Genomic DNA, 23,999 nt, shown 5'->3' on the forward strand with positions numbered 1-23,999 from the left:
CTCCTGCGCACGCGCAGGAGACGCTCTTGCACTTTCGGGGGGATTTAAACATCCCCCCGAATTTTTTTTCAACTTTTTGCATTTTTGTGCACACGTGGGGACTGGCCCACGTGTGCACAAACCTCCCCCGGCCCCCCAGCTGCCCCCTCCGTGCTGATTTAGCGATCCGCACGGAGGGGGCAACTTGGCTATTAGATATATAGATAAGGACAAGAATGCTTCTCCTTTATATGGCACTTGAGAGTAGCAAAGGAATGCACAGACATTCCCTCAGTGATCCTTCAGCATATCTAGTAAAGCAGGATTCGGATCCCCATTTTTGCAGATGGTGCAGCAAAGGCTGAGAAACCTGCTGAAGAGCACCTGGCGAGATCAGAGGTCGGGAGAGAGTTGAACTCAGGACTTTCTGGCTTGCCACTCAGTCTTGCACAACCCACCTCCGGGCTTATTATTTAGAAGTCAATCCCACTGTGTCGAGTGGGGCTGACTCCCAGGAAAGTGTGCACGGATAGCATCCGTACAGCCCTACTACCCAACCTGTGCGATGCTGGCAGTATGTGGCACAGGTCATCCTGTGATTATTTTGAAGGCTGGTTTGGTTTTTTTCCCATTCCCCCATCCCAAATGAAATTACCATGCGTGCTTGTTGGAGGGAAAGAATAGCGATCCCACACACACACTTGTGAGTGTACACTCTCATCCAGTCACAAATGACGTACGGCAACCCCATAGGGTGTTCAAGGCAAGAGGTGAACAGAGGTGGTTGGTCACTGCATGCCTCTGTGTAGCATAAGAACATAAGGAGTGCCCTGCTGGATCAGACCAGTGGTGCATCTAGTCCAGCATCCTGTTTCACACAGTGGCCAAGCAGTTCCTCCGGATGGCCAACAAGAGGCGTAGAGACAAGGCCTTCCCCTGCTATTGCCTCCTGGCACCGAGATTCAGAAGTTGACTGCTGCTAAACATGGAAGTTCCTTGACTTCCCTGCTGGTCTCCCATCCAAGTACTAACCAGGGCCAACCCTGCTTAGCTTCTGAGATCTTACAAAAGTAGGCTAGCCTGGACCATCCGGGTTAGCCCCTGCCCTTTGCAAGGCAGTGTGAGGTGGTGCTTTCCAGTGGATAACTGCATGCAGGGAAGTGAGTAAAAAAACAACAACCATATAAGCAGCAGCATTCTCCACTTTGAAACAGCAGACCCAGTGGGCAGATTCGGGACCGAAAAAAGTCTTGCAAAGTAACCACATTGCGTGCAGTTCCACCCTCAAAATTGAGTCTCATTGACTCCAGTAAAAACTTATTCCTTACTATAGTATTATTTCCCCAAGTACACACAGGACTGCCACCTTCTTTTCTATGCTGCTCCAGGGCGTCTTATCTAAGTATGCAAAATGGGTAACAGACTCACCATCTGAAAGTACAATCAAAGCGCACCGTCCTTCCACTTCCCTCTTCCCCGCCAGGTTCCCATGATGGATGCAGAAAGCCGATACGCTTAATTCAGCGGCAAAACCCTGATGGTTGTCGAAGCAATTATCAGGAACCACTAATTAAACTGCTGAGGGTTTCCGTTCTGAAAGGTTTGCTTCAAAACCTCTCTGCAAAGGACGCCCCAGGGATGGCATGCCAAAAAACTGCTGACTCGACCTCTGAGTTGTCTTTGGATCAGGCCTCTGATTCTCTTTGATTAATAGCATAAAATGGAGCGGGGGGGGGGAGTGCCAGGGATGGAAAGTTTTAGCGAGGCAAGTGAAGTTCAAAATGCTGAAGATCTTTGAGATGACACAAGAAAGGACCCTCTGACGCAGAACGGAAGAAAGGTTAAAGCCAGTTCGGTGTCGTAGTTAAGTGTGTGGACTCTGATCTGGGAGAACCGGGTTTGATTCCCCACTTCTCCACTTGCACCTGGCTGGATGACCTTGGGAAAGCCGTAGTTTTGATATGAGCTGTTCTTGAAAAAGAGCTGTTTCTGTCAAGAGCTCTCTGAGCCCCGCCTACCTCACAGGGTGTCTGTTGTGGGGAGGGGAAGAGAAAGGAGTTTGTAAGCCACTCTGAGACACCTTTGGGCAGTGAAGGGCGGGGTATAAATCCAATCTCTTCTCTTCTTCTCTTCTAAAGTGCTTGGGGCTCTTTAGCTTGGAGAAACGACTGAGGGGTGACATGATTGAGGTTTACAAGATTATCCCACACATAGAGAAAGAAGTACTTTCCCCCCTTTCTTGTGGGCACTCAATGAAATTGCTGAGCAGTCGGGTTAGAACAGATAAAAGGAAGTACCTTTAAACCCAAAGAGTGATTAACACGTGGAATTCACTGCCACAGGAGGTGGTGGCAGTTACAAGCATGGACAGCTTCAAGAGGGAATTAGATAAGCATATGGAGCAGAAGTCCATCAGTGGCTATTAGCCACAAGGTATAGATAGGAACTCTCAGTCTGGGGCAAGTGATGTTCTGTATTCTTGGTGCTTGTGGGGGGGGGTCAACAGTGGGAGGGCTTCTAGTGTCCTGGCCCCACTGCTGGACCTCCTGATAGCACCTGGTATTTTTGGCCACTGTGTGACAGAGTGTTGGACTGGATGGGCCATTAGCCTGATCCAGCATGGGCTTCTCTTGTGTTCTCATGGAAAAGAAAGAATTATTTCAATCCATCTGAATCCTTCTCTTCCTCTTGGAAAGTCAGGGCAGCCTGCTTTGCTCTCCTGGGGCTAGGTCTAGGCTAACCTGGCATCTGGACTCAAGGGCCAGGCCTCCTGCATGAGTTGCCAGCTCTAGGTTGGGAAATACCAGGGGAGGGACCTCTAGGTTGAGGGAGGGGAGAGACCTCAGCCGGATATAATGCCACAGAGTCCACCCTCCGAACTGGCCATCTTCTCCAGGGGAACTGATCTTGGTTGTCCGGAGATCAAATTGTAATAGCAGGAGATCTCCAGGTGCTACCTGGAGGTTGGCAACCCTACCTCCCACCCATTAAACACCCTGCCCCTTAAAGGGAAGAGACAGAAGGAATGGTGAGAAAGCGTTTCAGCTGGGCCACAGTCCCTGGACTCAAGGGTCAGGCCTAGACCCGATTAAAAACAGCAACCCTTTAACCAGAGCAGAGAGAAGAGGAGTGGGGGGAGACAGCTTCAGATGCTACCACAACCCTCTTAATAACTCCGGGATGGGAAATACCTGGAGATTTGGGGGGGGGGGGAGTCTGAGGAGGGCAGGTTTAGGGAGGGGACAAACTTCAGCAGGGTATAATGCCCTAGAGTCCACCTGCCAAAGTGGCCAGTTTCACCCTTGTCGTGTGAGTCAGACCAAGGACACTTTTCTGGGCAAAAGGAAACCGGCTGCTGTTACCTTTCAGTGACACTCAGAAGGGATTCCTGCACTGTGCTCCACAGGAGGGTGCCTTTAAAGAAACAAGCACCTGGTCCAAAAGACGGCCATCTGGAGCTTATATTTCTGATATGTGATGGCTACCCTGGCTGTCAGTTAATTACAAGACTCGATTCCACGCGCTCCCTCTGACCTTTAAAGCTTTAAACATGCACCTCTGGCTTGCTAGGAATCTTAAGATCAGATCGTTGGTTTTTGTTGGTTTAATAACACCAGGGGTCATTTTGTAGAAAAAGAGGTGCAGGAGCTAATTAGCATAACTCATTAGCATAACTTATTTGCATATGCCACACCCCCGACATCACCGGAAGTGTGTCAGAAGGCAACACCCACTGCTCAGGCTCCACTGGACTGTTTTGGGTTGCTAGCTATTGCAGGGGGAACATGCAGATCTGTCCTCGCAGGGGAGGGCGAGCTTGTACCTGAATAAAACTTGGTCTTCAAGGTGCCACTGGACTGTTTTGGACCGGGGGGCCGGGGGGAGCTCTGCAACTTACCTGGCTGCTTCTTGCTCTGACTCAGGGCTGCTGGGAGCAGGGGGTGAGGCTTGTTGTGCGTGCCCGCCCCCTGGGCTCTTTACTGCCGGAGCGCCGCTCCTGTGCGCTCCTGCAGGAAAGGACCCCTGAATAACACCTAGAGTTGTCAATATCCAGGTGGGGCTTGGAGATCTCCGGAGTGACAACTGATATCCAGACGACAGTAATCAGCTCCCCTGGAGAACGTGGCTGCTCTGGAGGGTGGGCTCTGGGGCATTATATGCCATGGAGGTCCCACCCCTCCCCAACTCCCCCCCCCAGCCACACCTCCATGAATGCCCCAGCCCAGAGCTGGGAGTAACACACAACAAAAAGCCCAGATGTAACCTTTAGCACATCTACTAAAGATCAACACATTTCCCATCTCTTCACTGGGATCTCCCCTTCCTCCAGCGTCACTGCTAAGGCGCACGTGCAAGTGGCACCCCCCTCCCCCCCACACCATTTCAGCAATTTTGATGGCATTGAACATAAGAATATAAGAAAAGCCTTGCTGGATCATTCCCCTCCGCTGCTATAAATTTCTCATGGGTGTTTAAACATGGTATAACTCACCCCCCGTTGTTTGTTCTTTGCTCTTAGGAGCAGACAAAGCACCAGTGTTCTAAACTAGCGGACAGAAGTCCATAGGCTTTTCTACCCAGTGGCTCAGCTGGTGGTTTGGCTCTGTAAATCCTCATTCCAAGTGTGTTTTTACGATCTGAGATGTGATGGAGCTCTTTGTACTCTCCCCAGCTGCAACTGAGTGGATTGAAAATCTAGGTAGTGTAGGGTTGCCAGGCCCCCTTGCTGCTCCAGTGGGTGGATTTGGGGGGGGCTGTTCTGGGATGCCCCCAATGTGATGACGTCACCCGGAAGTGACATCATCATGCCTGCGATGTTGCACTGGCAATGCTCTAGTTTGAGGGCAAAACTCTATGGTTTGTAGAGAGCCACTTTGGTGTAGTGGTTAAGTGCGCGGACTCTAATCTGGGAGAACTGGGTTTGATTCCCTACTCCTCCACTTGCAGCTGCTGGATGACCTTGGGCAAGTCATAGTTCTGTCAGTGCCGTTCATGAAAGTGCAGTTTCTGTCAGAGCTCTCTCAGCCCCACCTACCTCACAGGGTGTCTGTTGTGGGGAGGGGAAGGAGTCTGTAAGCCGCTCTGAGACTCCTTTGGGTAGTGAAGGGCAGGGGTATAAATCCAATCTCTTCTTCTTCTTGTAGGCAAATTTCCCATAGAATCTTCCCCTCCAACCAGAGTGTGCCCTGCGGCATCCCCAACATGATGATATCACTTCCGGGGGACGTCAACACATTGGGGACGTCGCACCGGGACGTCCCTGGATCTGTCAACCCTACTTCCCCCAACCCCTACAGGTAGTAGGGGAGAGGGGCTGGCAACCAGTGTTCCCTCTAAGCTGAGTTAGTGTGAGCTAGCTCACAGTTTTTTAGCCTCCGGCTCACCCATTTTTGTCTTTGCTCAGGAAGGAGGGCTCCAGAGCAAACTAATTTGTGGAGTAGCCAAAGCGCTCACTCACAACTTTAATGGGGCAGGGACCAGCTGATTGGCATCACACCGACATACCATTTCCGGCATAAAATGGGAAGTGCTCTCATCACGTTAGCACAACGCTCTAGGATTCACCTTAAACTTCACAGGTAGTGCTGGAAGTGATGCCACAGTGTGTGTCTGCGCAATACCTTCCCTGCCCCCCACGATCTCCTGCCTGGCAACCCTGGGCATGACACCCTCAACCCACTCTATTTTTCACCTGCAAGCCTGTGAAGCAGCAACAGCAGCAGCAGGCAACTGAGGGCTAATTCCTGCAGGGATCCCACTATAGCGTGGTGAGACCAGACCTCCCCTCGCATATAACCAGCAACCCAGGGTTCACCATACTGGCCCTTTATTCGCCATCATACAACCCAAAATTAATTTCCTGTGGCAGAGAACCCACTCGTAAGAAGCACCAGGGCCCGGATGGCCAGAGAGAGAGAGAGAGAGGCCCATGGAAACGCATCGGATCCCATTCCAGCCAGCACACCGACTGACTGCTTGAAGATTAAGAGCTCCTTGTAGAAATCCTGGGCCTTGGCTGGCATCGGAATTGGGCATCGTTTGTTAAGTGTCATCAAAACGCCGTGGCCTTTCATCAGATCGCTTCAAAATGAACACATCACGTTCCACCTGTGGCGGTGAGGCACCAGGCTCTGAAAGCTCTCCACAGAACTCCCCTCCCTCTGACATCTGCATTTGGAATGCAGCTGTAGCCCATCTGCACACTCCAAAACAGACGAAACCTTCAAAAGTCTTCTAGCTGAAACGACAATACATATTTATGGGGGTGCTGAGCGGGGAGAGGGAGTCTCTCCGCGGGCTTCAGTTTGCTGCTTAGAGACCAAATGAGCAGATTCTCTGCTACGGGAATTCATTTCAAGTCCCACTGCCTTGGTTGTACCTTCTCAAGGCCTGCGGCCAACGCCGCTCATAGGACGTACAAGCAGAGAAGTTAAAATTGCAGGCAGTCCCACCGCAATGGGAAACACATCTTTCCCACAGTCTCGGTTGTTATTTACGGATGCATTCATGTGTCCTCAGATCCCTCTGTGGATCATAATGATTACATTGTTCAGAGGAAACATGAGAGGAAAGGACCTCGAGAGTTGCATCCATTTAAGAGGTCCTGGGTGTCTGTGCTCAATATTAAAATAGTCATCTGCAGTTACAGATATTATAAATGAGCTGCATTCACACTGGGAATATGTTCCACATTTGGTTTCTGTTTGTTTATATTTTTGTCAGGGGTTTTTAATCACCATCAGTGGAGTAGATTCATGTGAATGCAGAACAGTTTTTGTATGTCATTTAGATGGTATTCATATCTCACTATATTGCCATTTAATGCCACACATATGCAGGGGTCATTTCCTGCAGGAGCGTACAGGAGCGGAGCTCCGGCAGTAAAGAGCCCAGGGGGCGGGCACATGCAACAAGCCCCACCCCCTGCTCCCAGGAGCCCTCAATCAGAGCAAGAAGCAGCCAGGTAAGCTGCAAAGCCCTCCCCCCAGGTCCAAAACCGTCCAGTGGCACCTTAAGGCCAAGTTTTATTCAGGCACAAGCTCTCCCTCCTCTGTGAGGGACAGATCTGTGCATTCCCCCCCCCCCCCAATAGCTAGCAATCCAGAACAGTCCAGTGGAGCCTGAGTGGTGGGTGTTGCCTTCTGACACACTTCTGGTGACGTCAGGGGGTATGACATATGCAAATAAGTTATGCTAATGAGTTGTGCTAATGAGCTCCTGCACCTCTTTTCCTACAAAATGACCCCTGCACATATGTACAACATAGATCATATGATTTATAAGTGCTGACTTAAAGGTAAAGGTTCTCTTGCTCGAAAGCCAGTCGAGTCCGACTCTAGGGTTGCGGTGCTCATCTCCGTTTCAAAGCCGAAGACCCAGCGCTGTCCGAAGACGTTTACAGGCATACAAAAAACCCCTACATTTTATAGCAAAAAAAAAATGGTGCAAAGAAACAGAAAGTGGCTAATGTGATTCACACGAGGAGGAAGCAAAATGAAAATGGGGATATTTGAACAGAAACTGCAAGGATGAAAAACAAAAAAAACCAAAATTATCTGCCATTTGCATAGACTGGATTCAGACACTGGATATTGCACTGCTATTTGAAACGTACAGTGAGAAAAAGGTTTTACAGATACCAGTGACCACTGAACAGTGAAATAAGCAGGTTCTAGATCAAATCAAGCCTGACCTCTCCCCAAGATAGGCTTGCCAAGTCTCCCCGAGGCCAAGTCTCCCAGAGGCCCGTTCCCGGCCGCCGGCAGATTGGGCCCCGGGGGGAACTCTACCCCCACGTGCACGTCACCTGGAAGTGACGTGGGTACGCCAGGCATGCTGGGGGTGGGGCCACAGTCATCCTAGGGAAAACTCTATGGTGGGGCCCCAGCATCCCCGGCGTACCCGCATCACTTCCGGGTAACGTGGATGCGCCGCGCGTGCTCCAGATGACGGCCGGGAGTCCCCCGCTCCGGTAAGTTTCTGACTTGGCAACCCTACCGCAAGAAGCTAAAATAAGCTGAGGCTATTGTACTTTGGACACACTCTGAGAAGACAAGACTCACTGGAAAAGACAATCATGCTAGGAAAAGGTGGAAGGTGGCAGGGAAAGAGGAAGACCCAACATGAGATGGATGGACTCCATCAAGGAAGCCACGAGGGCCCTCAGTTTGCAAGGCAGTTAACAATAGGATCTGGTGGGTAGCTGGTGGGAAGCAGAAGAACAAAGTTTGAGTCCAGTGGCACCTTTAAGACCAACAAAGTTTTATTCCAGGTATAAGCTTTTGTGTGCAAGCACACTTCTTCAGATACAGTGAAACAGAATTTCCTCAACCATTACTTATAGGAGGGGGGGTTAGTTGCCAGGAAGGGCCAATTAGAGGAAAGACACAGAAACAAAAATGGAAATGATCAGTCCATGCATATAGGTAGAGGGTGAGCAGTAAATTATCATACAGCATAATGGAGATGTTTAACAGATTCAATGATCCAACAGGGATAATTAGCTTAGTTTATATGATTACCATTTGTTTGGGCTCAGTTCTGAGGGGGGAACAGTGAAGGAAATACATATGTCAAAATTGGAGACTGAAGTATCTTTAATAGTGGAATGCTGAGAGTAATGAACTGAGACCCTGCCACCCGTCTCCTCTCAAGCATGGAGGCAACTTTACAGCATCTTCTTTGAAGTGGGACAATTGGCTGTGCAGGTTTATCTTCCCTGTGCCCAGACCAGAGAAATCCATTCCAGTTTCTACTACTCATTACATTACATTACATTACAATCTACTATTCTAATCTATTATTCCAAATAAGAGAGAAAATCAAATGGGGGACTGGGGAGAATACAGATGTAAGGGCTGAATGAGGTTAGCGTATGTAGTGAGATAAGAAACCAATATCCTTGTTAAGTCTGGGGATGCCATTCTTCTGAGTGTTGTCATAACTTCCAACTCAGCTATTTCCCTTTCTAATCTGTTCCCAAAGGATGTTTTGGACGTCATTAATTCATAGGGGTCACCATAAGTCAGAAGCAACTTGATGGCACTTAATGCACAACCTTGGAACATACTGCAAGTGAATGTTTAGAACAGAATAGTATCTGATGACATGTGGCGCCTACCATGGTATAATTTGGGGTCAGTGTTAAGCGATGCCTCTTTTTATACTGATTAGCAATGCTCCCATGATATAAAATTGCAATTGTCTGCCATACCAGTGTCTCTCTTTGATTTAGAGCAATTTCTGGGGCTGCCATATTATTAAACACCTGAGCTCCAACCTACACCATCCATCAGAAGCCTTTCATAGATGCAAAATGCACACAGGGGGGAGGCCTATTAATTTCTCCTTATGTAAGAAATCCAAAGAAGTGTTTTATGGTCCTCAAGCATTAATTCTTTTTACTGCTTTAACTGCTACAGGCGTAAACAGGGCAAATTGTTTAATGTTTCAGCTATCGTTGAAGTTTTGCTGCGCTATACTCTTAATAGAACAAATATATGAACCGACTGTACATTGAGGGAAGGGCGAAAAGAGAATAATCAAGGCACCATAAATTATCCACCCTGAGTGAGCTGCATCAGCTGTTTGGCTGACTAATTTGAATCAAGATATAAAATCCCACCTTCTGCTTCCCTGCTTCCCCAGGTACTTCCCAGCAACACCAGAGAACACCCTCCAGGCATTTTGATATCCCCCCCCACTACCCACCCAATCCTCACATTAGTGGCATTAATTGTCAACAATGATGACTTCCCCTAAAACTGTGCATGTTTGGATGAACAGAGACATCAGGCGATTCTGCATCTAGCATCCACTCAACATTTTCTCAACTGGGAAGGAAAAGTGCAGCTCAAAGCCACATTCAAATACCTCGGGGCAACACTATACTGACTGAAAAGTAGGGCTGCCAAGTCTCGTTGAATCGCAGTGGGGGATCGTCATTCTTCATAGGAGCTCTGCCGCGGGGGACGGCAACAGGCGTTGCACCACCGTCGCCAGGATGTGACGCTATGCGTCGCTCTGGCAACGGGGCTCCAAACAGCCCTGTTTCCAGAGCGACGCGTAGCGTCACATCCTGGCGACGGCGGTGCAACGCCTGTTGCCGTCCCCTGCAGCAGAGTTCTTGTGAAGACTGACAATCCCCCGCCGCGATTCAATGAAACTTGGCAGCCCTACTGAAAAGTCACCCCCGAATGGCCATAAATCTATGCAGACGGTACCATAAAACCTGACGGTCATACAAAGCGAAAGAGGCATGCAGTGTGGAGGTTACTATCAAACCCAATGATCAAAGAAAGCAAAAGCGGCACACAGATAGGAGGGTACCAAGGAATCTGATGATCAAAGACAATGGAAGCAGCATGCAATGCAGAGGGGAATTTCTGTTTCAACGTAGGTTTCATAAAACAATGGAGGGAAAAGCCAATGCAGAATTGCCCAATATTTCACCACACATACAGCTGTATCTGCTCCGAGGTAAAGTTTTACTGAGCCAAAGGACACAGAATTTATGGGTACAAAGATCATCTGGTTTCTGCTGGGGTTTGATGAGGTTCCACTACTTGCAATGGTCTTAAATTTTTATGGTCAATCACTCACAACAGGTCATTCAGCCAATTATTAATTAATTAAAATGCATCCCAGCAGGGGTCATTTCGTAGAAAAAGAGGTAGGGGAACTCATTAGCATAACTCATTAGCATATACCACCCCCCCTGACATCAGGGGCCCGGTGGTGGACCTGCAAGGCCAGCAGGAGTGCGAGGAAGCCCCGCCATGGCCCTCCCTGGTCCCAGGCAGGCAGGGGTGGGGAGAGGCAGGGAGCAAGCAACTTACCCTCCCTCTTCTCCTGCCTCCTCCTGGCTGAATGAGGGCTGGAAGCGGGGCGGCCGGAAGCAGGGGGCGGGGCTTCGTCATGTGCCCCGCCCCCTGCACCTCACCCAGGGGAACTGTGTTCCCCCGCATTCCCCCCGAAATGACCTCTGCGTCCCAGTTCGTCTGATTACACTGCTTTCTCACAGCCACCCTGTCCTCCCCCCCAACACATTTCTGCTATTGTCTCCAATTTTAAAAAGGCATGTACTGAAGTGGGGGGATTGGTTTCGTCCTTTATTTTTAAAGCTGAGACTGACTACTTAGGTGGTTCTGTGTTCCTTTGGTGTCTGCCCCATAAACCTAGCTCATCTTGCAGTCAGTTTTTGCAGTTACTTTGTGTGTGCATGCCACCAACGGCACAGCTGCAAAACAGCAGGCATTGCAAGCTATCTGGTTTAAAGGATGCATCTGCCAAAAGGGAGAACATGTTTACTCAATAAATTATTAAAATGTGGAATCACTGCCAGCGGGTGAAGTGATGGCCATGAACATAGATGGCTTTAAAAGTGGTCTAAACAGATTCCTGGAGGAAGACAGGTCCATCCATGACTATGACCCACAGGATCTAAAGGAAGCCTTGCCATCCAAAAGCAGTAAACTTATAAATACCAGCGCTAGGAGACAACATCAGCGGAAGACCTTGGCCTCTATGCCCTATTTGTTGGGCCTCCAGGTAAACTAGCTGGCCACTGAGTAAAGCAGGATGTTGGACTACATGGACCACTGGTATGATCTAGCAAGGTTCTTCTTGTGTTCTTATCTCACTGTGCAGGTGCAGAAAAAGGGAGAAGCAGTAAGCCATCACTTGCTTTAATTACAGTTGGACAAGTCAATGTTCCTTCTCAAGAAAATGAGGTGGCTTCCTTCTCAGAATGGACAACGGCAGCCAAACCCCACAACAATCTGACCCTATAGCACAAGCAGCTACAATGCAGGTAAATAATGATAAAGTTGGGAGAGGCGCAGGGAGAGAAGGTGTCACCCAGGGACCCCTTAACACGTGGGGTTCCTCAGGGGGCAATCCTCTCCCCATGTTGTTTTTCATCTATATGCACCCCTTCACAAAGCTAGTGCAAAGTTTTGGGCTGGGGTGCCATCAGTACACTGTTGACACCCAGCTATACCTGTTAATGGAAGGCTGCCCAGATACCAACCCACATAATTTGGCTGCGGGTTTGGAGGCCGTGGCAGGATGGCTACAAAAGAGCCGTCTGAGACTGAATCCAACAAAGATGGAGGTTCTGTGGAGGGGGCGGCGGCTTCAGGGTTGGGGCACAAACTTCCCACTCTTGACGGGATGCCATTGACACCAGCGCAAACCATCAGGGGTTTGGGTGTGGTCCTGGATACCTCTTTGTCTATGGAGGCCCGGGTCGTGAATGTTGCCAGGCTGGTGTTCTTCCATTTATGCCAAGCACAGCAACTGACCCCTTTCTTGTCGCTACAGTAATCCACGCCAACGGTCACCTCCAGGCTAGACTACTGTAACCTGCTCTGTGCTGGCCTACCCATGAGACCGGTCCAGAAACTCCAACTGATCCAGAATGTAGCGGCCCAAGTCCTGATGGGAATGTCACGGACACCACATATTCATCCTGTGCTGTGCCAGCTACACTGGCTCCCAGTGGAGTACTGAGTCAGGTTCAAGGTTTTGGTATTGACTTTTAAGGCCTTTAGCGGTCTGGGACCCATGTATCTTCAGGACCACCTCCTCTGGTATGATCCCTGAAGAGTGTTATGCTCTGCTGAGAACCATCTACTCGTGATCCCTAACCCTAAAGACGTTTGGCTGTCCTCGACCAGAGCCAGGGCTTTCTTGGCCCTGGTTCCGGCCTGGTGGAACTCTCTGCCAAGTAACACCAGGGCTCCGTGGGACTTAATACTATTCCATAGAGCTCTGTGTACCCAGGAATAGGGTGACCCATAAATCCAAATTCTAAATAAATAGATATAAATTGAAACCATTGGACACGATTATAGAGGCTGAGTTCAGACTGGCAGTTTGAAGCGGGAGGGAGTCGTGGCAAAAAAGACCCGGAACAAACTGTTCCAGGTTTTCCTGATCACACTGCACCGACTGATATGGGAACATACCGGGGAGGTGGCGCAAGGGAGCGTTCACACTGTTGGCCCACCCCTGGCGGAGGCATGGCTCTAAGGCACAGCTTTCTTTTTGGTAATCTGGTGATGTGCGCTTATGCGCATAAGGGCACAAGAAAAAAACACGGCTTTTGGTGTTCACACTTTGTTGGTGTGGGATGGACATGGGATAATCGTACTTTCCAGGGTTTGATACCACTTTCACCGGGTATCTTTTAAACTCGGGAGGGAAGCGTTACGAGACGGGTTGAGTACGGCTGGGGAACGCCGGACAGATGTGCCTGTGTGAACGGCCCCTTTAATCCGTTCGTGAAACGTTTCTGAAACGTGCCTATATTGGGCCAAACTGCCAGTCTGAACTCAGTGAGAATGTCCCATATTTAATGAGTTGAGGGCTAGTTTAATTACCCCTTTACGTAAAAAATATGAAATTGCCTAATATAAGAACTCAGGTGATGTGGCTACTATTGGATATAAAGGATTCTGTTACTCTTTCTGTGGCAAAATTTAATTAAATATCAGGGAAATTAAGTAAGACTTTTATCATTTCAGGTTCTGCTCAATGCGATAGCTGTAAGAACAGTACTAGATAGGCAGGAAGGCAGTTAGGGTGTGGGTAGGGTCCCTACATATTTCTCAGAGGGGACACAGAGGAAAAAATTCTGGTGTCTATACCTACTTGCTGGCCTACTACCAAATTGTATTGTTATAGGGAGAGGGATTTCATTGTCTGAAATTCACTTTTGTAAATATACTCAACAAGTCCTCTTATTCTCTTTTCAAAAGAGGAATTTTTCTTTCATTTCTCTTTGAACAGAAATCAACACACCATGTAGGGTTGCCAGGTCCACTGGACGAGTGGGCAGGGGATGGGTGTGCACTTACCGGGAACGGGGATGGAAGAAGCTGGAAATAAATGTGATGTCCTCATGTCACCCAGAAGTGTTTACCTTGACTTCCAGAAAGCTTTTGAGAAAGTTCCTCATCAAAGGCTCCTAAGTAAGCTCAAAAATCATGGGATAAAAGGACAAGTCCTTTTATGGATCAAAAACTGGCTAGTTAATAGAAAACAGAGAGTGAGTATAAATGGGCAATTTTCTCAGTGGAGGGTGGTAAGCAGTGAGGTACCACAGGGATCAGTACTTGGTCCACTGCTTTTTAACTTGTTCATTAATGATTTGGAGTAGGGAGTAAGCAGTGAAGTGGCTAAATTTGCGGATGATACAAAGTTGTTCAGGGTGGTGAAAACCAGTGAGGATTGTGAGGCACTCCAAAGGGATCTGTCAAGGATGGGCAAGTGGGCGTCAACATGGCAAATGGGGTTCAATGTGGCCAAGTGCAAGGTGATGCACACTGGAGCCAAAAATCCTAAATATAAATACACATTGATGGGGTCTGAACTGGCAGAGACTGATCAAGAGAGAGATCTTGGAGTTGTAGTAGATAACTCACTGAAAATGTCGAGACAGTGTGTGACTACAATAAAAAAGGCCAATGCTATGCTGGGGATTATTAGGAAGGGTAGTGAAAACAGATCAGCCAATATCATAATGCCCCTATATAAATCAATGGTGAGACCTCATTTGGAATACTGTGTGCAGTTCTGGTCACCACACCTTAAAAAGGATATTATAGCTTTGGAAAAAGTGCAGAAAAGGGCAACTCGAATGATAAAAGGGTTGGAACACTTTCCCTGTGAGGAAAGGTTAAAACACTTAGGGCTCTTTAGCTTGGAGAAATGACAACTGAGGGGAGACATGATTGAGGTTTATAAGATTATGCATGGGAAAGAGCAGGTAGAGAAAGAGGCACTTTTCTCCCTTTCTCACAATACAAGAACTCGTGGGCACTCAATGAAATTGCTGAGTGGTTGGGTTAGAACGGAAAAAAGGAAGTACTTTTTCACCCAAAGAGTGATTAACACCTGGAATTCACTGCCACAGGAAGTGGTGGCGGCTACAAGCATGGATGGCTTCAAAAGGGAATAAGATAAGCATATGGAGCAGAGGTCCATCAGTGGCTATTAGCCACAAGGTATAGATAGGGGCTCTGGGGCAAGTGATGCTCTGTCTTCTTGGTGCTTGGGGGGGGGTCAACAGTGGGAGGGCTTCTAATGTCCTGGCCCCACTGGTGGACCTCCTGATGGCACTGGTATTTCTGGCCACTGTGTGATACAGAGTGTTGGACTGGATGGGCCTTTGGCCTGATCCAACATTGGCATCTCTTATGTTCTTATGTTCTTATGTTCAGTGAGCTGGCTACATCACTGCATATGATCTGAAACAGGCAACAATCCTGCTGCCTCCATGGCCAGATAATTGGGGGGGCAGTCTACAGTAGTGGTTATGGTCCACCAAAATATCTGAATGCGAGACTTCCTCTCCGACACTGAGCCTCAGGAAGGAAACTGAGCAAGGATGTTAGTGCAAGAGAAATAACAATGCCCTTTTGGAACTTCTAAGTGTGGCTAAGGCTGAGTGGGGATTTTGAATGTAAATGATATCCCAGAAAAAAGGTAGGTATTTAATTTGCATGATCCTTTGGATGAATGCTGGGCTGCTCTTACGCAACAGACCCTGATCATTATCGGGTTTTCCCAGGGGAAAGCACAGCAGCTCCACTTTCCTCCTAGAAGCGAGACCTCCCACACACAGTAGGTGTACTTGATCATAAAGTATGGGGGGAAATAACACCTAAATATGCATATCACAGGCTGGTGAGACAGAACTGGAGAAATGTACAATTAGGTTTAAAATGGAATACAGAGGGGCCAGTTTATAAATGCACCAAAATTGAGCCTTTTCCTGTACCACTTCAGGGGGAGAATTACATGTTTGAATGCTCTCTGAGCTGGGTGGAAGGAGAGCGGCCAGGGAAAAAGTGAAGCCCATCTCTGCCCAAGGCAACTGCTGTTCTATCCGATACAGGGGTGGGACCGTGGCTCAATGGTAGAGCCACTGTTTTGCACACAGAAGGTCCCAGGTTCAATCCTCAGCATTGCCAATTAAAAAGATCAGGTACTCGGTGTGGACAATCTTGATCTGAGGCCCCGGAGAGCCACTGCTGGTCAGAGCAGACTATACCGGCCTTGATAGACTTATGGATCATGGAACAGGGAAGTTCATACAAAAGCCACACATACCTTTAAAGGGTGTATAGGGTTGCCATCTCTGAGTGCGAAATACCTGGAGATTTTGGGGGTGGGGCTTGGGGAGGGCGGGGTTTGGAGAGGGAGGAACCTCAGCATGGTATAATGCCATCTATTACATCCTCCAAAGCAGCCATTTTCTCCAGAGGAACTGATCTCTGCCATCTGGAGATCAGCTGTAATAGCAGGAGATCTCCAGGTGCCACCTGGAGGCTGGGAACCCTAAAATGTATGATCTGCCCAGGATAGCCTTGATGCATATGCAGTCCTGCAAGCAGTGTGCATTTTACTGATTGATTGATTTACTTCAGTTATATACCACCTTTCTCCCCAATGGAGACTTAAAGCAGCTTACATTGTTCTCCAGTTTGGTATAATGGATAAGAGTGGTGGACACTAATCTGGAGTTTGATTCCCCACTCATCCACATGCAGCCAGCTGGGTGACACTGGGTCACTCACAGTTCTCTCAGAGCTCTCTCAGCCCCACCTGCCTCACAGGGTGTCTGTTGTGGGGAGAGGAAGGGAAGGCGATTGTAAGCCACTCTGAGACTCTGAGTGAAGGGCGGGGTATAAGTCTAGGCAGCGGCTATGATGAATGCAGCAACTTGTACAGAAGCAAAACCACTGAAAATCCTACTCATTTTTGAATGGTGAACCAATCATCAGTAATGAGTTTGAGGTTTTGTGGAGGCTGAGCAGGACATCACCTATGTTGCACGCCAAAGGTCCCCGGCTCAATTCCCTGCTGGAGGTTCAGGACAGACAAAAGGAAATACTACTTTACAGAGAGAGTGATTAAAATGTGGAATTCACTGCCAGAGGATGTAGTGATGGCCACAGGAATAAACACCTTTAAAAGGGGATTAGATAGATTCATGGAGGATAGGTCTATCAATGGCTACTAGCCATGGTGACTGAGTGGAATCTCTAGATTCAGAGGCACTAAGCCTCTGAATCCCAGAACCGGGAGGCCACATCAGGGGAAGGCCTCAGCCTCTCTGCCCTCTTGTTGGCCCTCCAGAGGATGCTGGACTAGATGGACCACTGGTCTGATCCAGCAGGGCTCTTCTGATGTTCTTATGAAAGCCTCGGCCTCTATGCTTTGTTGTTGGCCGTCCAGAGGAACTGGTTGGCCACTATGTGGGATAGGATTCTGGACTAGATGGACCACTGGCCTGATCCAGCAGGGCTCTTCTGATGCTCTTATGAAGGCCTCGTCCTCTATGCCCTGTTGTTGGCCATGTTGGCCACTGTGTGGGACAGGATGCTGGACTAGATGGACCACTGGTCTGATCCAGCAGGACTCTTCTGATGCTCTTATGAAGGCCTCGTCCTCTATGCCCTGTTGTTGGCCATGTTGGCCACTGTGTGGGACAGGATGCTGGAATAGATGGACCACTGGTCTGATCCAGCAGGGCTCTTCTGATGTTCTTATGAAAGCCTCGGCCTCTATGCCCTGTTGTTGGCCATCCAGAGGAACTGGTTGGCCATTGTGTGGGACAGGATCCTGGACTAGATGGACCACTGGTCTGATCCAGCAGGGCTCTTCTGATGTTCTTATGAAGGCCTCAGCCTCTATGCCCTGTTGTTGTTGTTGTTGTTGTTGTTGTTTTAGTTTTACAAAATTATATTAATCAATTTATTTGAACCACACTCTGATCCTAATTCTTATATAGGCATCAGAAAGGCTTCTATGGTGAAGTTAACCGATTCATACATTCCTTTTCACTTTTTATTTAAAACTACTATATGCCTTACTATACAACCAAAGGGGCACTAGTACAAGGCAATAGGGATCTTCTGATGTTCCTATGAAAGCCTCGGCCTCTATGCCCTGTTGTTGGCCATCCAGAGGAACTGGTTGGCCACTGTGTGGGACAGGATCCTGGACTAGATGGACCACTGATCTGATCCAGCAGGGCTCTTCTTAGGTTCTTATATCCAGTTAAAAGGATCAGGTAGCTGATGATGTGAATGACCTCTACCTGAGATCCTGGAGAAGTGCTATGAATCAGCATCGATGTTACTGACCCCAATAAAGCAAACACTCTGACTCAGAATAGAAGAGCTTAATATGACTGTGCAGGCTACAGGTATTGTGAGCAGAGTATGCTGATTCTTTTTTAAAAATGTGGTATTAAAAACACATGGGGTATCACAAAACATTCAGCCCTTCACTAATAGCCAGTGCCTTAGAGGTGCTTCACAAATAATGCTAATGCAAATTATACAACACCACAAATGAAACTATAAAATAAAAAAGCACTAAACACTGACCCGATCATGGAACGGGAAAAAAAATAAATTCATAATTCCAGAAGAAATTGGGGGGGGGGGGGGGGGGATGCCAGCCAAAATACTGAACAACACTTCAGTTATTGGTAAATGCCTGGGATAGAGTTGCCAACCCTGGACTGGGGAATTCGGAGGCTTGGGGGGGTGGATCCTGGGTGGGCAGGAATTTGGGAGAGGAGGGACCTCAGCAGGGTACAATGCCATAGAGGTCACCCTCCAAACCATCCATTTTCTCCAGAGGAACTGATTTCTGTTGCCTGGAGCTCAGTCATAATTCCTGGAGATTTCCAGGCCCCATCTGGCGGTTGGCTACCCTAGCCTGTGAGAATAAAAATGTCTTCAGGTAAATGGTGTGTAAAACTCAGAAAAGTCAAGCAAAGAACTGCAGGGAAGGAATTCGATAGGCAAGGTGCTACCACAGAAAAGGCCCTGTCTCTTTGGTACAGACATCTTGTTTCTGAGGCTGACATCTTGTTGCTGAGGCTGAGGCTGACAGGCCTTGCCTGTAAATCCATCTTTACACAAACCCAGCCTTTCTGTCACAGCCTTAGAAGAGACTGGACAAATAATACCTTATAGATGACCTTGCTATGTGCTCAGTTTGCAGAAATACAAACCGCAAGGGTAGACCATCAAAAAAATTCACAAATTTCACACGTTACCAGTAGACATCAGTCTATTGCAACATAATTATAGTGTATCAACTGATAAAGTAGAATTGGTGGTCACAATTCAAAGCACAAGTTGCAATACGAACACTGAACAAGAAAAGGTATGACAATTCAATAGTAGAAAACTAATCCAACAGGAGACTCCTCTATATCCTTTCAGTATAATAGTGTCCAAAAGACCCCAAAGTCTGCAAACAAGACAGAGGATGTCCCATAGCACAAATAAACTACTGTAGCCAAAAATGTCCTTCCTAGGTATGCTAGATGTTTCAAAGCATTCTTCCTCAGTTATACGGCTAAAAAATGGAACCTGATTTCCATAGTAATCTAGGCACAGCTCATGTCTCAAATGGAATCTGTGTATTTCTGTATATCACATATGCTTGGGGTCCCTATTGGTTGGTTTATGTGCTCAGTTTGCAGCATTCTAGGAACGTGCAGTCTTGTGTACCACTCCTATGTCCCACCCTTTGTGCCGGCAACTCTGAAAACATCAATACAGGCCTTCTAGAAACAAGGTGAAGGAGAAATAAGACCCAAAGAAGGGTCCATCAGAGGCACCAGGGTTGAGTTCTCTATCCAAAATATTAGCTCCTTACTATCAGGAATTCTTCAGATATGGTACAAAACATACACTAGACAACTGTATGTAAATATCACGTACCTGAAAATCTGTGCAAGATCTTTCGCTTTGATTTCTTCAAGAATGTCCCGGTCGAGGTGAGGATAGCTTGGTTCTGGAGACGCCAGGGAAGGAAGGCATTTTTCATGTCCGTAATAACCTATCAAAATCCCTGAAAGTAATAAACACAAAGCACTGCAAAAAAGCTTCAACATCCGGCAAAAGCTGTAGCGACTGCTCTTTGGTGGAGGCCTTGTATAATGGGAGACGTAATCCGGGTCTTCTTGAAGCCTCTGGAACCTTCCTTTAGGAGACGCTGAGGGCTGAATGGGCTCCAGGTCAACGTCCGTGTTTTGCATAGTCCCCACTTGTTGACAGACCGTCCCATCCAACTGGAAATGTTCATAGTTCAGCTCTTCCAGTTCTTTCTCCATGTCCCATTCCAGTTCAAGCGTGGTTGCTTGAAGGTCCTCGTTGTCGAGGTACTGAGCCTTCTGGTCTGCACTGACTTTGTGATAAGCCATCCTTTTACCTGTTACAAAGAAGATTTGGGGGGGGGGGTCAAGTATTTACTTTGCAATGCAAAGAATGAAATGAAACATTCTAGATGGCTTAAATTGTTAGTGCATCCTGCTTTTGGAGGTCACGTCAGTGGGAGAGAGTGTCATAGAGTCCACCTTCCAAAGTGGACATTTTCCTTCTGGTGAACTGATATGTCACCTGGAGAGCAGCTGCAATCTCAGGAGATCTCCAGCCACCACCTGTAGATTGGCAACCCTAGCACCACAACATTTTGTGATTGGCCCCATTCACTTTGGCAGCCATGTTGTGGTGGTACCGACTACCCGTTAGGTTTGCCAGCTTCCAGGTGGGATCTAAAGATCTCCTGGAATTTTAACAGGTCAACAGATGGCAAAGACCAGTTCCCTTGAAGAAAATGGGTACTCTGGAAGGCGGACCACATGGCATTATACCCTGCTGAGGCCCCTCCCTTCCCCAAACCCTGCTCTCCCCAGGCTTTGGCCCCAAACTTCCCAGTTTCCCAACCTGGACGTGGCAACCCTACAACCCATCCTCAAAATTTCCATAGATGGTCAAAGGTAGTTTTGCCAACCTCTGGGTGGCACCTGGAGATCTCCCACTATTGCAATTGATCTCTGCACGGCCAAGATCAGTTCCCTTGGAGGAAATGGCTGCTTTGGAGGATGGTGTCAGAACCCCGGGGCAATCAGTTCCCAACAACAGTCATTCAGAGAATAAAAGTTTATTGAGACACTGAAGGTATCCAGACTCAACGGTCTTTGTTAGAACTAACCTAAAAGCATGCAAAAGTGGCAATTATACCAAGTCCCCCCCCCCTAACATTCTAGTGCCCTAGAGCCAATCGCACCAAGGTAGAATCCCACCAGAACATAATGGTTCATTATTCCCAAGAGAAAGCTAACACCAGGAACTCAAGGTCACATATCTATTTCTAGGAAGATAGGAAATAAAGCAGGAGGTCATGCTAGCAAAACGAAAGTGAACATTCCAGGCTTCATCCCATCACCCATGCGACCAAGCCCGATGCAACGGGTGGGTTGACAGATGGACTCTACGCCAATATACACTGCTGAGGTCACTTCCCAGGCTCCGCCCCCAAATCTCCAGGTATTACCCAACCCAGACCTGGCAATACTAGTTCCTTTCCTAAATTTTCAATTTTTTATTAAAAACAAACAAACCAAAAAAAGCCCTTTAAGAATGGAGGCAGCATTGTACCCCAGTTAGAGACAAGACACGACTCCAAGTAAGAGGTAACTCTGCTCCCTTCTTCCAGTGTTCTGGCCAATGGCTGCAAAGGCACCGAGCAGGGCCGGCTCACTCACTAGACGAACTAGGTTCTCGCCTAGAGCGTGCCGGCCCTTAGGGGAGCCAAACTAGCACACACACACACACACCCCGCTGTCCTGGTTTAGCTGCAAACACTACTGAGTTTTTAAAATGTTGTGATCTTTCTGATGATACAAACACCAATTCTACCAAAGAACTTAGCCCTCTGGGCACAGAAGGGTCACTCAGCTGAGTCAAAGAAGAATCTAAGTAGGGGGGCTATTACATAAGGACACTCAAGTTGCAACTGACTTATGGCCACCCCAGCAAGGAACTGTCAAGGCAAGTGAGAAGCAGAGGTTGTTTGTGACTGCGAGTGCCTTTCTTTGCAGAGTCTTCCTTGGTGGAAGCCAGATGTGCAAAGCAGGCAAAGTTACAAAAGCAAAAGTGAGTGTTAATATATGTAATACTGTACAATGAACAGATGTATGTTAAACTTTAAATAAAACATTAAAAAAAAAAAAAGCAAAAGTGAGTGTTAAGAGCATGGGTGCCAGGGGAACGGGAGGTCCGGGGTACAGATCCAATTAACGGGTCCAAGCTATGGTGGGTGCACGGGGTGGGGAGCACCAGAAGGGATCCTCGCCTAGGGTGCAAAATAAGCCGGGGCCGGCCCTGGCACCGAGGTGACTGACAAAGGTACTTTGGCACTTTAAAAATCATAAACATGCCTTATAGTGCCATCCTAAGAACACTTCCCTGTGAGTAAGTCCCACTGAAGGGACCAGAGTAAGATTCCAAGTACAGCTGCGTAGAGTGGCACCGTTGGGGAGCAAGTCTGAGTAGGTTTACTCTGAAGCAGGTTCCATGTCATTCAGTGGGGTTTACTCCAGGGAAAGTGTCCTTAGGCTTGGAGTCTGAATGTATCCAACAGCTTTCACGGTAGCCCACTCATATTTCTTATTCATTTCAATGTGCCCTAACTTTGCCACCGTCACCGCCACAAAATTTATGGGCCTGCTGGGATGTCTGCAGGAGTCATACATAAATATTTACACACAGCAAGCGCCGCATTGGGCCCACAAGGTGAATTCTCCCTCTGTGTGCTCTTCTTTCCCATCAGTGGCATTGTTGATTTCAGGGGTCCTTTCGTAGAAAAAGAGCTAGGGGAACTCATTAGCATAACTCATTAGCATATGCCACACCCCCTGACATCACCAGAAGTGTGTCATAAGGCCACACCCCTGACATCACCGGAAGTGTGTCATAAGGCCACACACCCCGCCCCCAACGGTCCCGGCCTCCGCCGCTGGCCTTGCAGTTCCACTGCCGAGCCCCATGAGGGGCCCAGCGGTGGACCTGCAAGGCCGGCGGGAGTGCAAGGAAGCCCCGCAAAGGCCCTCGCTGGCCCCAGGCAGGCAGGGGTGGGGAGAGGCAGGGAGGAAGCAACTTACCCTTCCTCTTCTCCTGCCTCCTCCTGGCTGAATGAGGGTGGGAAGCGGGGCGTCCGGAAGCAGGGGGCGGGGCTTCGTCATGTGCCCCGCCCCCCGTACCTCACCCGGGGAAACTGCAATCCCCCCCCGAAATGACCTCTGGTTGATTTCTTTATCCATCCTCCACTTACAGCATCATTTCCCCTTCCTCTGTTTTGTCCTCCCAACAGCAACCCAGTGAAGTAGGTTTTGCTAAGAGTGTGTACAGGGTTGCTAAGTCCAGGTAAGGAAATGCCTGGTGATTTTTTTTTTGCGGGGGTGGCCTCTAAAGGGTGGAGTTTGGGAAGGGGAGGGACCTCAGCGTGGCATAACACCATAGGGCCCGCCCTCCAAAGCAGCCATTTTCTTTTCTTTTTTGCCATCAAGTCAAGCTGACTTCTGGTGACGACCCCTAGTGGGTCTTGAAGGCAAGGGGCATTCAGAGTTGGCGTGCCATCGCCTGTCTCTGTGTCATGACCCTGGTATTCCTTGGAGGTCTCCCATCCAAATACTAGTCAGGGACAACCCTGCTTAGCTTCCAAGATCTGATGAGATTAGGCTTGCCCGGGCTATCCAGATAGGGGCCAAAGCAGCCATTTTCTTCAGGGGAACTGATCTTCGTGGGCTGGAGATCAGATGTAATTCCAGGGGATCGCCAGGACTCATCTGGAGGATGGCAACTCTATGGGGGGACGTTGTGTGGGGTGGGGCGGGGGGGGGGGGGGGGGGGGGGGCGTTAGAGATAGTAAGAAGATGACCAAGATCCCAGTCTGTTCCTTTGATATTGCCATAAACCATACAATACTATTGTTTCCTTTTTAAAAAAAAAGAATAAAAACTTTTGTTTCCAGCTTTCAGCATTCTTGAGAAATCTGGCCCTGCCCACGGGTGCGTGCACAAAAGCACACACAAAGATGAACCCAGTCTAGAAAGCAGCAGGATAGTCCTCAAGCTGCACGGCAGACACAGAAAGTACACATTCTCATTGCAAACCCCCTCTCTCCTGAAGCACAAAATCAGA

The 23,999-nt window shown here is 48.3% G+C and overlaps 1 protein-coding gene across 1 annotated transcript in view; it reads right to left on the minus strand.

Annotated features, from left to right (window-relative positions):
• The window catches only part of LOC107118279 (inactive N-acetylated-alpha-linked acidic dipeptidase-like protein 2), a gene marked incomplete at its 3' end in the record, with an annotated part of 138,464 nt that extends 117,217 nt beyond the window's left edge, over nt 1-21,247 (minus strand). The window contains exons 1-2 of the mRNA XM_015420584.1: nt 21,244-21,247; nt 19,737-20,226 (exon numbers count right to left, since the gene is read on the minus strand). Of these exons, the coding sequence (XP_015276070.1) occupies nt 19,737-20,226; nt 21,244-21,247 (494 nt within the window). The remainder of the gene's footprint in view (nt 1-19,736; nt 20,227-21,243) is intronic.
• Between the last annotated feature and the right edge of the window lie 2,752 nt (nt 21,248-23,999).

The sequence above is a fragment of the Gekko japonicus genome, unplaced genomic scaffold, assembly GCF_001447785.1.
Source record: "Gekko japonicus isolate JY-2015 unplaced genomic scaffold, Gekko_japonicus_V1.1 scaffold829, whole genome shotgun sequence".
Lineage (NCBI taxonomy): Eukaryota > Metazoa > Chordata > Lepidosauria > Squamata > Gekkonidae > Gekko > Gekko japonicus.